This window comes from Taudactylus pleione, unplaced genomic scaffold (assembly GCF_031769625.1).
Source record: "Taudactylus pleione unplaced genomic scaffold, aTauple2 ptg000043l, whole genome shotgun sequence".
In the NCBI taxonomy this organism is placed as follows: Eukaryota; Metazoa; Chordata; class Amphibia; order Anura; family Myobatrachidae; genus Taudactylus; species Taudactylus pleione.
The window spans coordinates 11,995,732-12,013,368 of NW_028284445.1; the positions used below are offsets into that span (position 1 = coordinate 11,995,732).

Here is a 17,637-nt window from a genome sequence, read left to right on the forward strand (position 1 = left end):
AGGATAGAATTGTATAAGGAAAATGGGGAGTATTGATTAATGCTATTTTACTAATAAGTTGATTTGTTGAAGAAGAACATATCAATGTTTTGCTCTCACAGACCAGGACACCAGAACAATTTGTTTGCAATATTAGTCTGGTTACAGAGATGCCGTAGTGTAGAATGCTGGTTGAGCATCTACAAGTTCTAAAATGATTGATATAAATTATAAATATTCTCTATGGTCTGTCCCGTCTTCAACATGAATTCTAGGGAGATGGGACGGGCCCTAGCCTAGCAGGTCAGGGCTGGGAGGAGGAACGCGCCACTGATGTTAGTATGGTGGCAGGACAGAGCGGGCAGGGAAGCAGGCAGGCACTCAGCATATTTATACAAATTAAATACTTTTATTACAGTTGTGAATTTACATAAATTACTAAATTACACAGATTAATCAATGTGCAGATTCCAGAAATACATGGCAGTTATCTGATATTTACATTTATATAGATCTGCATAGTTTTGACCAATAAAAGTTCCTGCACCAAAGAAAACCCTATTTACATAACTCATAATATTTAGTACGTTCCATACCATGGGCCTGATTTTGAGTTGCATGTTATGTGAATATGATTTTGGATGCTCACTGCGGACAGAATGCTAATGCAGCTATCCGTCCGTATTCTAAGTCCTACGCATCTATGCCATTAATATCATTGTCAGTTACACCCAGCTAGGTGCAGGAGACCCTGTGTATATGCACGACTCAAAACAGCTTGCAAGCCTGGTTACACGACCACGACAACCACGGAACGCTTCTGGGAACGCAGTATTGCTGTTCAGTTGACACCCAATAACGCCCACTTAGTGGTCGGAAAGAAAAGACTGAAATGTGGCTGCATTCAGGCCCGATGTCTGCAGACAACAGACACATGCAATTGTGGGTTAAGAAATTGACAAAGTGTCCCAAAATAATTTTGACAGGAGATAAAGAGGATAAGTTCCATAGAGTGGGCTCTTTTTTACATAACATTGGTCTAGACTCAGGAGGGACTTCATTTCCCACGCATGTTCCGTTACTGCGCTTTCCTCTCTGTTTATATTTTGCAGTTAAATAGATGAAGCGCTTGAACCCCAACATCTGTAGCAATGTCCATGACTTCCATTCTAAATACATTTTGTTTAGGAGCAACTTCACTTGTTTTGGAGAACTTCACTTTTAATCTGGCCCAAATATCGAATGACGTATGTTCAGACAGTTCCCTACATAGTTCTTAGCTTCACTTCATGACTGTGGAAACAAGATCGGTGCCGTATCATCGTTGGTATTTTCTTCTTGTGGAAAAGGATCTTCCAGGATCATACCTGAAAGTACAACGAGACAGATACTTTTCAGTATATCATCTGTAAATTTACACTAGAAGTACGTGTATATACCTACGTATGATTATGTATTCATGTGACCTTATGTCTTCCTGCTTATAGCTAAACATAAACATTTGTAGCCTCAATCATATCACAGCCTACAGTCTGTATATCAGCTGTCCTTCTAGCATTCTGTGTCCCAGGTGTTCATAATAAAGTAACTATTATGTACTAGTCAGCAAGATATCTCTTAGTAACAGAACTCCAGATACTATAGCTAATCATAAACGGACATGTCCTGGGAGGGCAGCCATATTTGGTATGATTTTTTTTTATGGCTATTTGTTCTAAACCCCATTTCTTCATCTCTGATTTACATTTGCATTGGGATTCTCATGTGTTTGGTGCAGTGGTACTTGGACTCCATGAGTTATCACACAAGGAGGTACAGTCAGGTGCATAAATATTGGGACATTGACAGAATTTTCATATTTTGGCCTCTATTCACCACCACAATGGCTTTGAAATGAAACAAACAAGATGTGCTTTAACTACAGACTTTCAGATTTAATTTGAGGGTAATTACATTGCAGACGCCGAGGAATGTGTTCAGGCGCCCACCTGCGACTTGGCGAATCCAAGCATCTGCGTACAAAGACGCCGCATTAGTTGCAGATCCTTCGATAATCAGTCTTTTGAGTAGCTCTATGGTCGTGCAGAATGGCTGCGTGTACTGAGACACCAAAGCCACTTTCACGGCCTACAGGATCACAGACGCAGGTTGTGATATGCCGTGAAAAAGGTCGTGACGCATCAGCATTCTTTGCTGACACCTCTCCCAAATGCTCACTGACTGCCAATCACACTGCGAGTAGACCGTATCTGCGAGTGACCATGGTAATGTACCTTCACGCATGTGCAGTGTGATGCATGAGCAGATTGCTGACAATTGCTCAACTGCGTAGACATCAGAATCGCATATATCTTTCAATGGGTGTGATATGATTTACCGCCGGACGTAAGCCCGGTGGTCGAAATCCCAACGCTGGAAGACCGGCAGCTGTGAAGATCCCGACAGGTAAGTAAACAAACTATACCTAACCCTCTCCCCCCCCCTAACCCTCCCTTAGGGGTGCCTAACCTCCCCCCCTAGTGCCTAACCCTAACCTCCCCCCAGGGGTGCCTAAACCTACCCCCCCTCCCTGCACCCTAAACCTAACCCTCCCCCCAGGGGTGCCTAAAACTAACCTCCACCCCGGGGTGCCTAACCCTAACCCCCCTCATCCCCTGGCCTGACCCTAACCCTCCCAGGGGGGTGCCTACCCCCAAGTTCCCCCAGGAGCCCCTAATGCTAACCCTCCCCCCCACGGCTGTTCGCTCGTGACGCCCGGCTTACCTTTGTTAGGTATGCTGGGTGTCGGCTTCTTGACTACCTCCCCTCTCAATCAGGCCCATTATACATATACTGGTCCTTCTTCCTCATACGCCCTCACTTAGAGCCATGCACAAATAGATGACAAACTTATTTTGCATTCCCACTCATTTCTGTCTCACTCATACTAGCTCCGTATACACAAATACATACACATGAAACCCTGATACTGAAGTTGTATATAAGAAAGAATCATTGTAAACAAGTTAACTGCAAACTCACTTAAGAGTGGATTAGTGGTATCACATATTATCCATATATATATATATATATATATATATATATATATATATATATATATATATATATATACACACACACTGTTAGTAAATGAGGCCCATATCTTTTATTTCACAACAATAACTTCAAGATCATGTAAACATCACATATAAATCCTTACAAACGAGTTTTATCACCAAACGAGTTGTAAATTTCACTGTGTATGATAAATGGTCCTCCAGCCAATCAGCTCCCAACTGGCTGGAGCACCATTTATCATATACAGTGACATTTATCACTCGTTTTGGTGATAAAACTCGTTAGTAAATGGGGGCCTCTGTACTATGTATTTGTATATGTGCTCGTGAGAACTGACAGTAAGGATGATCGAATAGTTTGTTTTTACTTATAATTTGAGGGTGGTTCAATAAGTAAGGTAACAAAACCTCTCACGTGTGTAATGTTCTCTATTTCATTCTAATTTCCCGCCAGGCCAGAGCAGGTAGACCACTGCTTCCCCTCACAGTCATAAGACTGCGCCTCACATCAGTCATACTGTCCCAACAGATGGCGGGGCTGGCGGAAAACATGGTCAAACACCGAGGTGTGTAGTGTGATCTGCATCTATAGGGCACATCACCAACTTGTCGAGGTGTACGGTGATAAAGTCATGTTACGGAAGCAGGTTTGGCTTTGGTGCACTGCCTTTGATAATGGCAGGACAGACATTCAAGTTGTGTAGCGATCTGGCTGGCCAAGCACATCCACCACAGATGACAATTTGTACTGGAATGTCTGATGCAGGAGGACAGACGGATGGGCATGCCCCCTGTTTTATCACTCGAGGCGTGTCCAGGACTGCACTGTGATGTTAGTGTGTCACCGAGGGGCAGGCATTTTGGTGTAATCCCCTCGGAGGGTGATACCAGGTGTGGTCCACACCTCTTTAGTGACACCACTGGCTGGGTACACACTGGATGATATATCGTTTTTACAACCGTTGAACGATATATCGTCCTGTCCGTCAGCTCGTGTGCATACCCGATATATATCTGTGAATGACGTTGTTCACAGATATATCGCGTCGATCATGCAGCACAGCAGACGCAACATAACATGCAGATATATCGTTCTTATCTGCCGGTTTGTACACACAAACGACCAACGAAACCTACCAATAGCATATTGGCCACAGGAAGCAGTTAAAATGACGTCAACACTGCTTCCTCTGGCCAGACATATCGGTCGGCCGATTGGTAAGTGTGTATGCACAGGCATAAAAATAAAGCTATCCGAACATTTGTGGGCTACATGTAAAAGCAGCCAGTATTTACTCTGCATGCACAAAAGTGTATTTGCACCTCTTACATTGCAGCATGGTTTGCCCAGGTCAGGGGCGTATCTATAATGGGTGCAGGGTGTGCAGGGAACACGGGCCCCTGGGTCCAGGGGGGCCCCGCACCACACACCATGCACCCATAGTATTACTTACCTCTCCGGAGTCCCACATCGGCGCGGGGATCCGGCGCTGTAAAAAACGACTGGAAAATGGTCGCCGCGGCCGTAACCCATCGTTTGCGCATGCGCAGTACAGGGAAAACAGCCGCCGCGGCCATTTCCCTGGTGACCAGCGCATACTCTATAGACTATGGGCACACTCTAGTACCCAGAGTCTATAACTCCAGCACTGGACGCGCACAACTCAGTGCGCTGCCGGCCGCCGGACAGAGAGGAGGGGGCCCGTGTCGGAGACTGCACACGGGCGCCCTCCTCTCTAGAAACGCCCCTGGCCCAGGTGTATAGTTACTTTTTTTGCTTTACACCCACCTCAGAATCAGGCACATTATGGTCAAGTTGACAAAACATTTGTGTTCACATTGTCTTTACACATAATGGAGAGTTACTTGATGGATATGTCAAGAGGTGTGGCATACTGGTCATTTAGGCACATTGGGAGACCTTTTCAGACCTAAGCCATAGAATTTACTATCTTGCGATTTGGAGGCAGAAAAGAGAAACCACATCCGATGTATTGCAGTCTACAAACTCTTAAGCTGCATGGTGTTTAGGCCAAACCACATGGTAAAATTGAACACAAAACATCCATTATATTCCCTAACAGTAACAGTCCAGCCTACTCAGCTTTGGGACTGTTGCTCTAGATGGGGGCCTGAAAAAAATGATTAAGCCCTAACACAAAGACTGCTGGCCCAATGTTGACTAGTCACCCTGCTGGTACCCCTGGCTTGCTGGTGAATGATGCATTGCATAACATGTAACAGAGACAGCCAATGAGAGGGGTTATGGAGCTAATCACCTATCTCATTGGGAATAAAGTTGAGTAAGAGGCAAATTACTGTTCCACAGAGAAGCAGCACCAGACATACCCTCTTACAAAGAGTCACACTGCACTAACACACTTAACAATGATTTTAGAGCTGTATCAAGCAAGTGCCATAGCAACCAATCAGCTCCTACCTATCATTTTATAGGATGCACTTAATAAATGCTAGCTAGAAGCTGATTGATTGCTAGACATAAAGGGGGGTATCCATGAAAGCTTGGAGAGAGATAAAATACCAGACAGTCAGCTCCTGATTGCAACGTTACAGGCTGTGTTTGAAAATTGACAGGAGCAGATTGGTTGGTAGTTTATCTCTCACAAATGTTATTTTTTCTAAGTGTATTAAAAAATAGTTCTGTGCATAACAAGATATCTTTATTGTGGTGGCTGAAAGTACACTGTGCGTTCCGATGCCACTAACAATCTCTGGTGAAATTAATTTCTGTTCTGCTCTGTGTTAATGAGTCTTACCTAGGCCAAACGAACTCTTCCTTTGCTCTCTTTCAAAGCTACTGCCCCGCCGCATTACGGGTTCGGTCATTTTTGACAGGAACATTTTAACTTTTTCCCTTTTCTCAGCCTTTGAACATGACAAGTTCAAAATTATCCCAGTCAATTCCCTTGTCTTTTTGCTTAGACCCAGTAAGAAGGCAATGTCCAAAAACACGTCCATTTTGAAAGTGTAAGAAAAACTCAGGTTCTCTTCTGTCAGTTCAAAATTTTGCCTCTGAAGGTAATTACTAAAGGCATTCTGGAAACTAATCTAGAAAGAGAGAGAGATAGACAAAAAAAAATGATTAACCATGTGTCTCTTAGTACATAAATAATAGTCACCGGTTGAGCAGTGACACAAATTGGAGGTATAAGTGATGGAGGAGTGTGAAGGAGTCATTTTGCTTTATGTAGTCTACAAACAAAGCACATACATTAAGGGTTCCCACACACAGACGCAGCTTGTCCTATTACCTTGCACCCATTGTTCATCCCATGTGGTCCAAGGGCGTCAGAACAATTTTATGCTGGGGGGGGAAGGTATAATATAAAATCGCTCCTTCTCTCCTCCCTCCCTCTCCCTTAGCTGAGCGGCAGCCGTGGACGGTCAGGGGCTGTGATTTATAGCAAAAAGCTGCACAGCCCCTGTACCGCAGTGTGCAGTGTTTAACTTAAAGACCCCCTATTACACCTCCTCCGTGCAGTGCAGGGGCCGTGCAGCCGATTGCTGTAAAGCACAGCCCTGACCGTCCGCGGCTGCGCTCCTTTCAGCAAATTCTAGCAAGTCTATTTAAGAGGCAGGTTTTACAGTACATTCCCTGCTGTCTGACTGATGCAGGTGTAAGGAACATGCATCGTTACCAAAACTGTCTCAATTGATCGGCCAATATATCTGGTGCCCGTTGGCCAGTGTGTATTTTTTAAATAAAAAAATGGCGAGCCAATCACGGCTTGCGACGTCATAGCAAAGTTTTTCCTTTACGGGTGGACTAAAGGTGCCAGCGGGCCCATAATGCCCAGCATGCTAGTACTTGTGGTTCTTCAAGTACCAACATGCGGGGTAGGCTTGCTGGGACCTGTGGTTCACCTGCAAAGGACAATATTTTTTAAATTACACTTTACACAATAAACCCGGCACCCACCGCCCAGGGGTGCCAGGGATAGCTCTGGGCTATCAGCCTAGGCCTGGGGTGCCATGGCGAGAGGGACCCCTTATTTTCGTGGTCCCCAGCTCCCCAGGGATCCTTTATCTGGGCTTTCTAGCGGTCAGGGGTAATGCTTTGGCCGGGGACCTGGTGAAAGGGTTCCCCTGGCTGTGGCTTTATTCCCCTGCTAGAAAGGGTCCGGTGCTGGTTATGGCAAATACAGGGAACCTCTATGCTTTTGTCCCCTGTATTTCCATAACCAGGACCGGCTCTGAAAAGTCCGGCGCTGGTAGTGCTAAATACAGGGGACACCTATTTAATTTGTCCCCTGTATTTTCACAACCAGGATCGGCTGTGAAAAGCCAGGGGCTGGTTGTGATTTTGAGGGGGGCGGCTATTTACACAATCAATCTGGCATCCAGCGTCCAGGGGTGCCGAGGATAGCCCTGGGGTGCCTTAGAGGGGTCTCCAGCTCCCCAGGGAGCCCCGGCCTGACTAGTGGTCAGGGTTAATGCTTTGACCGGGAGACCCGGTGAAAGGGTTCCCCTGGCTGTTTCATTATCCCCCTGTTAGAAAGAGCTTGGTGCTGGTTATGGATAATTCAGAGGATCCCTACTCTTTTTGTCCCCTGTATTTCCAAAACCAGGATCGGCACAGCTGAGCCCAGTGCTGGTTGTGCTAAATACAGGAGACCCCTACGTTTTTTGTCCCCTGCATCTTCACAACCAGGACCGGCAGTGAAAAGCCCGGGGCTGGTTGTGCTTTGGGGGGAGGGGGCACGTCCTTTTTTAAAAAACTTATTTTATACATATTCAATTTTTAACACAGATGCATGGATGGACCTCACTGATACGTCCATGCATCTGTGTCTTATTGATTTTATTTTCTCAGATGCATGCCCAGCGCCAGTGAGCCCCTCTGTGGCCCGCTGTTGTCATTGCTCCGCACCCCCACTGCTGCCACTGCACCCGCACACCTGTAGCCCGCCCCGTCTCTCACTCTGCATCCCCAAAACACCTGTGTGCTGTTCCCTCCTCCACCCGCTCTAGTGTACCATTTTGTTGCCATTCTCCCCTGCATGTGGCCCGGTTGGCTCCTCTGAACCCTGATGGCTAAGAAATTAAAAAAAGACAAAAAACCTTACGGTTTCACATGTCCCATTAAAGCTTCTTGGACATGATCTGGAATTTCACAAAACCTACTGAATTTCTGCCACTCAAACTAAAAAAAGCAATCAAATTCCAATCATTGAGGCTGACGCCTTAATGGACGTGTTCCTTACGCAATACAGATATGGTATGCCATCACACCCTGTGGTTAACTGCAGATTTGGCACTCTCACAGAGTGAGATTGCTGTCACTCACAAAATGGTGGAGCTGCTAATTCACAGAATTGTGTGCTCATTGGAATACACACATGCAGTCTATGCAACTGAGATATGAGCAGAAGATTGAGCTGTGCAGAGGGGATAAGAGTGGGGTGGATGAGGGGAGGAGACAGAGCGGTGTGGATAGGGGAGACAGAAAGGCGTGGGGGGGGGGGAGATTAAGCAGTACAAATGGGGGGGAGCCAAAGTGATGCAGATCGGTGGAAAACAGTGGTGTGGATGGGGGGGACAATTTTGCAGATGGGTGATAAACAGTGGTGCGGATTGGGGAGAGACAGCAGCGCAGATGGTGGAGACTCAGTGGAACGGTATGGGGCGACCGAGCGACGTGGATGGGGTTACAGAGTTGCATGGATGCAGGAAGACAGAGCAGCGCAGATGGGTAAAGTAATTACATATGGTAACCAAACTGAAAATAATTTCTCAGCCAGACCTTCTTTATTTATAGATGCAGCTGTCCAATCCATATGAAATAAGCAGGAGTCTGGGTAAGAATAATGCAAAACTAGGTGTTGCAGGTTCTATCCACTGCAATAAAATAGTTTTTTTTAGCAGCCCCTGCAATTTTAGCTAGAAGCAATTTATTACCTTTAGAGAGATTGTGGGAGGGACCCGTCCCCAGATATCCAAGTAGGTGATAAGATGATATCTATGTGTAAAGTATGTTTAATATAGCTGTGAACTTGTTCCCAAAATTCAGCAATTCTTGGAAAGGTCCAGAGGAAATGATAAATATCCGCCTCAGGAGAACCGCATTTGTAACAGTTTGAATTATCCGATTGTCCTGTTAAAAACTTTACCTTGGGAGTATAATAGGCACGATGTAAAATCTTATAATGCATTTCTGCATAGGTTGTTGCGACTAATTGCTTGTTTAAAGGGGGGTATCCACTTAGCGATTTAACCAAGCGATTGCACGATAACGACGTCGTTATCGTGCAATCGCTTGCAAATCGCGCAAGCATCGGGCATGTTTTGGTCGGAAGCGACCAGCGATGCGCGTGCCCGCTGGTCGCTTCCGACATCGCCCTTACATGCTGGTCAACCTGACGATCTCGTCAGGTTCAGCATGTGCGGGAATGAGGGATGTGCCTGGAGTGAACGAGTGAACGTTCAGTCTAGGCACATCACTACATATACAAACGAGAACACGACAGCAATGTCGTAATCGTGCTCTCGTTTGTATATCTATAAGTGGATACCCGCCTTAAGTGTTTGGTCGCTATTACCATCTGGGATAAAGTCAAGTCCGGGAAAACCACCCGCCACTTTGCCAAACCCCCAGAAATCGACTCCAAATCAATCAGTGAACAAACAAATGTATAAAAATAAGAGGAAGAAAAGGCCTCCAGAGGTCCGAGGCGTAGCGCACCTTCAAGTCTACATTGTTTATCTTCATCAGTCATCAAGCGCAATAATTTTTGAATATAACTTGTAGATAAGGGAATAACGGGATATTAAGATGTGGAAAATTACATTGTAGTTGACTGAGTGTGTAAGGCCGTAATGTATTGGCATCTAAAAATTGATACAGATATCTCAACCCCTGGAGAGACCAGCCTCTAATAAATTGTGATGAACGACCCCCGAAAAATGCGGGGTTACCTACTACTAGGGTAAAATGGGAGTGGTAGGGGGAAATCTTTGAGAGTGAACGGAGCTGTCTCCAAGCACTGCAAGTAGTGGATATCTGCAGATTATCCTTAACTTCCTGTTGCATCAAAGAGGGTCGAGTATGTGATAGAGCGGCAAGATGTATCCCTGGGCTAAAGGCTTGTTCTAATGAAAATGAAGTGTAATTATTGGCCCCACTAATCCAATCCAAGGCGATACGGTAATTGGCCGCTATTGAATAACGCCTTATGCAGGGAAGCTTTAGGGGTGTAGTAGGTATTACCGGCGGACGCATATCCGGCGGTTCAAATCCAGACAGCGGCAGCCCGGCAAGGGTAAAAATCCCGATCGTCCCTAAGGTAAGTATCTCTAACCTAATTCCCCCCCGTAACCCTAACTCTCCCCTAGGGGTGCCTAACCCTAACCTCCCCTCCAAGTGCCTAACCCTAACCTCCCCTCCAAGTGCCTAACCCTAATCCCCCCTCTAAGTGCCTAAACCTAACTCCCCCTTCCCCGCCGCCTAAACCTAAGTCCCCTGGGGGGTGCCCTCCCCCTAGCCTAACCCTAACCTCCTGGGGGGTGGGTAACCCTAAGACCCCCCCGGGAGCCCTAAACCTAACCCTCCCTCCCCCGCGGCTGTCCGCGCCCGGCATCACTTCGATCGGGATGCTGGGTGTCGGTCTTCCAGCGTCTGGTTAATGATAGGCGTCTAGATTTATATACCTGTCATTAGTACCACGCCGGGATTAGAACGTCTGGAAGCCGGCGTCGGGATTTAGACCGTCGGCTTCCAAACTACATCCCAACTTTAGACCTCCCAAATCAGTGGTTTGTTGTAATTTATAAAGGGAAATCCCAGGACGCTTATTGGCCCATATCAAATGTTGCATTTCCTGATTTATCGTTTGGAGGTCTTTTTTTTAAATAAGGATGGGCAGCATTTGAATAAAATATAAAATGCGAGGGAAACTAATAATTTTAATTACATGACATCTGCCTATGTAAGAGAGAGGTAGGGTGCCCCATTTCTGGAAATCTGCGAACATCTGAGAGAGAAGTTTCTTTTAATTCACGGCATAGAGATTAGAATGATGTGAGAGGAACAAGATACCTAATTATTTTAAGGTTGAAGCTGTCCATTTGAATGGGAAGGTATTTCCCCAGCCCAATTGAACGTCAAGGTAAAATGCCAGGGCCTCTGTTTTAACAGTGTTGATCTTAAATCCCGCTATACATGCAAATTCTAGCAATTTTTCGATTACTAACGGGATAGCTTGTTTGGGGTTGTGGAAATATAGTAAAAGGTTGTCCACAAAAGCAGAAACTTTAATTTCGTGTTTAGCTATGGTTATTCCCTGCCAACCAGACAGTTGATGAAAGTGTCAAATTAAAGGATCTATAGCTAAATTAAAGAATAATGGTGTAAGCGGGTAACCTTGTCTTATCCCCCTGTGGAGGGAAAACCATCCAGCATTTAACGGTTAAATAGGCAGTTGGGGATTTGTATAGTGTCTGAAAAATGTGGATAAATTCGGGGCCAAAACCTTGAAAATATGTAGAAGATGGGTCCAGCTAACCCTATCGAATGCTTTATCAGCATCGCAGCTGACTACTATGTTCTGCTTGGCACTAGTCTGGTGAGTGCATACCTCCCAACATGACCTTCTCCAGGAGGGACACAATGCTCTGGTCCTGGACTTCCCTGGTAATTTATGATTGGTAGCGGCTCCAGAGGTGGGGCTGCAGCACAGTCCAAAATTCAAATAGGGGAGTCACACCAACTGCCAGTGAGTCCCAGCCAGTGATGTTTGGCAGTGTGTAAAATGATAGGCTCCCCTATTTGAATTTTGAACTGTGCTGCAGCTCCACCTCTCACCAGGGACGCCCAGGACCAGAGCATTGTGTCCCTCCTGGAGAGGGTCATGTTGGGAGGTATGTGAGTGTGTGTCATTGCAGCTATAAGTGTGCGTATATATTAAGAACAGTGTCACCCTTTTATGAATCCAGTTTGTGTCGGGTGAATTAATTTAGCTAGAATCGGCTGCATACGCTGAGCTATGACTTTAGAAAATATTTTAGAATCCTTCCTTTTTGAGGAGCGAAATAGGGCGATAGGATGTTACTGATGCGGGATCTCTCCCTGGTTTTTGGAGAATAATAATATGTGCTGTATTAAAGTCAGGAGGGGCATTCTTAACTGACATTATTGAGCTATAAAGATTCATTAAATGGGGGGTTACTTGAGGAAGTAGTATTTTGTAGTAATAGTAATCTGCTCCTATGCCACCTGGGCCTTTGCTCTACCAGTAGGTAGAGTGCGTATAATCCCCTGTACTACTTCCTCTGTAATTGGAGCTACTAACTGATTTCAGTCTTCCTCTGTGAGGTGCGTCAAGCCTGTCTGACGAAGAAAATCTACACCTAAAATAGGGTCATCTGGGGGAGGCTGTATATAAGGTTTTATTGTATTGAAGAAATTCCTCCACTATTTGATCATGATGTATTAACAAACCAGAACTCTCAGATTGTAATTTGGTGATGTACTTAGGGGCTGTTTTCTGCCACAATAATGAGGCAAGCAGTTTCCCCGATATATTGCCCCATTTAAAGAATTTATGCTTTTGAAAGGTCATATCTATCAGTGCTTGTTTGGTGCACAAATTATCATCTAAAGTTTTCGCCTCTCTGTAGCATTCTTTAGCGTCATCAGAGGGAGTGGTAAAATATATAGAATATGCATCCGACAAATTTTTACTCAGCTTTTTATACTTAGCTATCGACTCTTTACGTTTCTAGGTTACATGAGCAATTACATGACCCCTCATTACAGGTTTGGAGGCAGCCCAGAATAAATTAACATCTTGTGTATGTTGTGCATTGTCATTTACGTAGTTACTAAAGTGTGCTTCAATCCTCTGAGGTACATAAATAAGAAAGGAATCGCCAATTATAAGAACTACGAGTAGGGGAGGTTAATTGTAGCGTAAACCAGATCAGAGCATGATCTGAGATTAATATATTATATATACCAGAATCTAAGACTCTGAAGTATCTGTGGTGACACAAGCCAGAAGTCTATTCTGGCAAAAGTGCCATGGGGGTGTGAATAGAAAGAATAATCTTTATCAGTAGGATGCTGACATCTCCAAGGGTCAAATAGCTGCAACGCATCAGTCAAAAGGAAGATAGAGGATGGCGCAAAATCATTCAAGCCAATTTTAAATTAAAAAAAAAAAACCATATGTGTGGCCAACCAGGCCTATGAAGAAAAGGAGAATCCTCAAAGTGAGAGAAATAGTTTGGGAGACCTAGAAAACCACAAAGATAGCAGCCAATTAACGCCGGACAACAAAAAGGAAAAAAAGGGGTCCACAATGGAAAATCGACCCTTCAGTCGAACATAAAACGAAGCATTGTGAATAATGTAAGAACAAAAAGTAACCAATATGGCAATTATACTATATACAAATACAGTGCTGAAATGTATCCAACAAGTAAGAGAACTTATATAGTATACAATATCATAGAGCACGTAATGCATCAATTTAGTGAAATAGTAAGCCATTGAATTTGTTTGGTAGGAGTAATTGCGAGAAGATGACCGAGTAATCTCGGTGTTACAGAAATGTTATGGTCAGTCATCTGTGGCGATTCCATTAGGGGAATGAGGTTGAGCAGATTTCAAGAAGTTGGAGGCAGAGGTGGGATTGTCGAAGAAATGGGCCTTGCCATTGTAGAAACTCCGCAGTGTAGCAGGGTAAAGGAGGGCAAAACGGAAGCCGTTTTCAAAAAGTTCTTTGCAGATCGGAGAAAATTCTCTTCGCCGCATAGCAACATTGTAAGAAAAATCCTGATATAAGAGCAACTTCATGTCTTGGTAATTGAGATCTGAGTGCTTGCGGTATGCTTCCATTAGCTGAACCTTTACGGCATAGTTGAGTATGCGCATGATGACAGGTATCCAAACCCAGTTTGTTAGGAAGCTACACAGAGACCAAGGACCTGATTCAGAGCCTCTCGCGAGTGCATAGCGCTCGCTAGCGGCTCGATGTTTCCCCCCTGCGCATGCGCCGCGTCCGGCGTGCGCGAGCCCCACCGAGCGACTGAACTTCAGTCACTGCGCGGCTCGTTACAAGACGGGGCGGCTGTCGATGGTGAGCGACAGCTCACCCTGTTTTGTAGGCAGGGAAAGGGGGTGGCTGCACAAACGTAGGTGTTCCCTTAGGAACGCCTGGCGTTTGTGGGAGGCCCTACTGACATCAAGATGTGTGGAATGTTGTAGTTGCTGAGTGAGAGCTGAGTCAACAGAATTTTTCAGCTTTGTGAGACCGACTAGCTTTTTGTCGAGAAGTGGCGATATATGATCAGAGATTTCCTGGGCACGTTGCAGAGATTGCGAACTGAAACGTGTGGGATCATCCACCATATTGATAATTTCTTCTCTCTGAGGGGAAGGTGAGGTGTCTGGTGCGGGAGATTTCTCCTTAGTTTTGACTGTGGGACCTCTTGGCTGCTTAGCCACAGATCTCTCCATTTTAATGAAATTGTATGTTTTCAGAGTACTAGAGACTTCAACTGAGTGTGCTGCTTAAAGCTCCCTTTCTTTTCCCCCTTTTTATTTTTTGTTCTCCCCCCTCTCTCCTTTGATATGAAGGGTATTAATAAGAATGTTTGTTTCTAGTAGTAGTAGGGACTCTTACTAATATAGTGAGATTGGAGATCAGTAATAAACTTTGATACACCTATCTGGTGTTCATAGCAGAGGAATGGTATGAAGCAGTCTGTCTCCTGTGGGGGCAGGGCAGCCGTGTGTGCGCTGGAAGATGGCGGCTGTCAGCGCGGGAGGGCGGCTTTGGAGCCCGATTGTGCTGCAGTAGTAAACTCCCCAGCAGCTCGTTGACAGGGGTGGTGATAGAGCAGTGGACATCCACAGCCTGTATGGATGCGTCCGCTGATGCTGCGACCTGGAAGTGGGGCTACACAGTGATGGTGTTGTAGCAGCCGGGGTGGAAGGAGAACTAGCGTCTCCTCGTTCCGGGGTTTGGATGTTTGTGGAGAGCTGGACACTGGTGAGTCTGTTACGCCGCTCCACCATTTTGTGAGTGACAGCAATCTCACTCTCAGAGTGCTGAATCTGCAGTTAATCACAGGGTGTGGGGGCATACCATATCTGAATTGCGCAAGGAACACGTCCATTAATGATCGGAATTTAATTGTTTTTTTTTAGTTTGAGTGGCAGAAATTCAGTAGTTTTTGTGAAATTTCAGATCATGTCTAAGAAGCCTTAACGGGATATGTGAAACAGTAAGGTTTTTTGTCAATGGAATATGAATATATGCGCTTCCACAAATAAAAAAGTCCCAACAAATGCAAAGGTCTCAATTCTGATGTTCCGTTGTTCACCTTTTCTGGATGTAGGGAAAGTTATTTTCTTACAGTCACAGGTTACATAAAAATGAAACAAATAGGAACAACAATAGTGTGAATTTATGAGGATAATATCAGCAGTGTAGTTTGAGAAAAAGAAGTGGTGGAACCAAATTTCCAAAAGCACAGGGATAGTTTCCTACAGCCCAAACAGCACACATCACCCCTAATGGTACTGTGGCCTGTGTTCAGTGATATATAGGCTAATGCAATCACAGCTGCATATGCTAATACTGTAGCCGGCTGAAAATGTATTAAGACGCCCACCAGCGTCCAAGCAAGTGTGCAAGTGTGTACAAATGCACAGCTGCCATCGCAGATCATTCGCTAATTGCCCATCTGAGTAGCCCTATGATTGTGCAACATGGCCGTTTGAGATGAGATGCCAGAACCACTTTATCTGCGTACAGGATTCGCAGATGCAGGCTACAACATGCCCCTGGACACGCCTGCATTTTTTCCCCACAACTCCCAGTTACCTCCCCCAAACGGTCCCTGTGTGTCAATGACTTTGACAAGAAATCCTCTCTGCAAGCAGCAAAGCAAAGGTACAATGGTGCGTGCTCAGTGCGACCACAACGCATCTTCAGTTGACCATATAGTCACTCAACTGCATAAATATCGGAGTAGAATACATCTTTGAATCAGGCCCCAAGCTTACACAATAAGACCGGAGTGTTCAGTATGTAGCAGTTATCTCAGCATATCATAAATATAGGATGCAGGTGATTCACCTTCATAAAGAGAAAATTGATAATCCGCGCTGGAGAGTAGCATGGTATCCGGTATGCAGGGATCTGCAGAACAAACTACCCTGTGTCCATCTTCATCCTGGTATTATTTATTACATGCTGATATAACATCTTATTCTAGTACGGTACCAGTTTATAGTTAATTTGAAACGGCAATCAGTTATATGGCACAACCTGCCTTATAACCGATTGTTGCTTTCAATTTAGTGCTAAACTCGCCAAAATCATGACGGTTCCATAATCTTGGAGCCTATTAACTAACCCCCAAAGTCTAGAAAGTTACCACCGTAAACACTGCGAGAAGAGTTACTAATACCTCTTTGGGGTCTATGCATGCTCTGCAGCCGCAATGTTATTACACAATGTATTCAAATCAAAATATATTTAAGGTATACACCAGAGCTTCCCAAACGGTCCTCAAGACACCATTACAGTCCAAATTTTAAGGATATCCATGCTTGACCACAGGTGACTTAATTAGTACCTCAGTCAATTTGATTTAACCATCAACCATTCGACTATGGATATCTCTAAAACCTGAACTGTTGGGGTACCTTGAGGACCGCATTTGGGAACCTCTAGTATACATATAAATGGAATGTATCTTACCTGTAAACTGTAGTTTTCTCCCCAAACTGAAGATATTACATCATTCATCCCTTCTTCCACCCTTCTTTTCACCTTTGGATGTCGCGTATTTACAATTAAGGCAAAGGTTTTAGCTGGAAAAGACAGTATATTTATTACAATACTGGGGCTGGATTCAGAGTTGGGTGCAAACCAAAAAAAAGCAAGTAACACTGCACCTCAACTAAACCATGATTCACTGCAGGTTCAAATGAGGGTGCCCCCATCATCCTAGGGACTGGGGAGATAGAGAGACTTCCTTGTCCACATTGGCGGTTTCCCATTGTCCCCTTCGGTTGTTAGGATGCTGGGTCTAGGCTGAGGTTGAGCCCCTCACTATTTGGGACCAATCTCCTAGCCATTACTGAAACCTGGATTTCACCCTCTGCCACCACTTCTCTTGCTGCTCTCTCCTCTGGGGGCTTCACCTTCTCCCACACCCCCCGGCCTGGGGGTCGCCATGGTGTTGAGGTCCTTCTATCCGCCAGTTATTCCTACCAGCTAATACCCTCTGAACCATCCCTTACATTCCCCACATTTGAGGTTCATGCTATACGCCTCTTCCAACCAGTACACCTCAGAGTAGCTGTCATTTGCCATCCCCATGGCTATCCCTCTAAATTCCTTGACAACTTCGCTTCCTGGCTCCCACACTTTCTCTCCTCAGATCTTCCCTGCATTATGCTAGGTGATTTTAATATTCCAATTGACATTTCCACAGAATCTTCTGCCTCTAAACTCCTTACCCTCACCTCTTAATTTGGTCTCTCCCAATGGACCACCTCACCCTCCCATGTTAGTGGGCACTCACTTGACCTGGTCTTTACTCACCGTTGTGATATTTCTAATTA

At 45.0% G+C, this 17,637-nt stretch overlaps 1 protein-coding gene across 1 annotated transcript in view; it reads right to left on the reverse strand.

Annotated features, from left to right (window-relative positions):
* Nucleotides 1–366: 366 nt before the first annotated feature.
* Nucleotides 367–17,637, reverse strand: part of MEDAG (mesenteric estrogen dependent adipogenesis) — a 40,688-nt gene continuing 23,417 nt past the window's right edge. The window contains exons 3-5 of the mRNA XM_088460154.1: nucleotides 16,769–16,881; nucleotides 5,813–6,104; nucleotides 367–1,346 (exon numbers count right to left, since the gene is read on the reverse strand). Coding sequence (XP_088316280.1) covers nucleotides 1,267–1,346; nucleotides 5,813–6,104; nucleotides 16,769–16,881 — 485 coding nt within the window. The 3' untranslated portion in view covers nucleotides 367–1,266. The remainder of the gene's footprint in view (nucleotides 1,347–5,812; nucleotides 6,105–16,768; nucleotides 16,882–17,637) is intronic.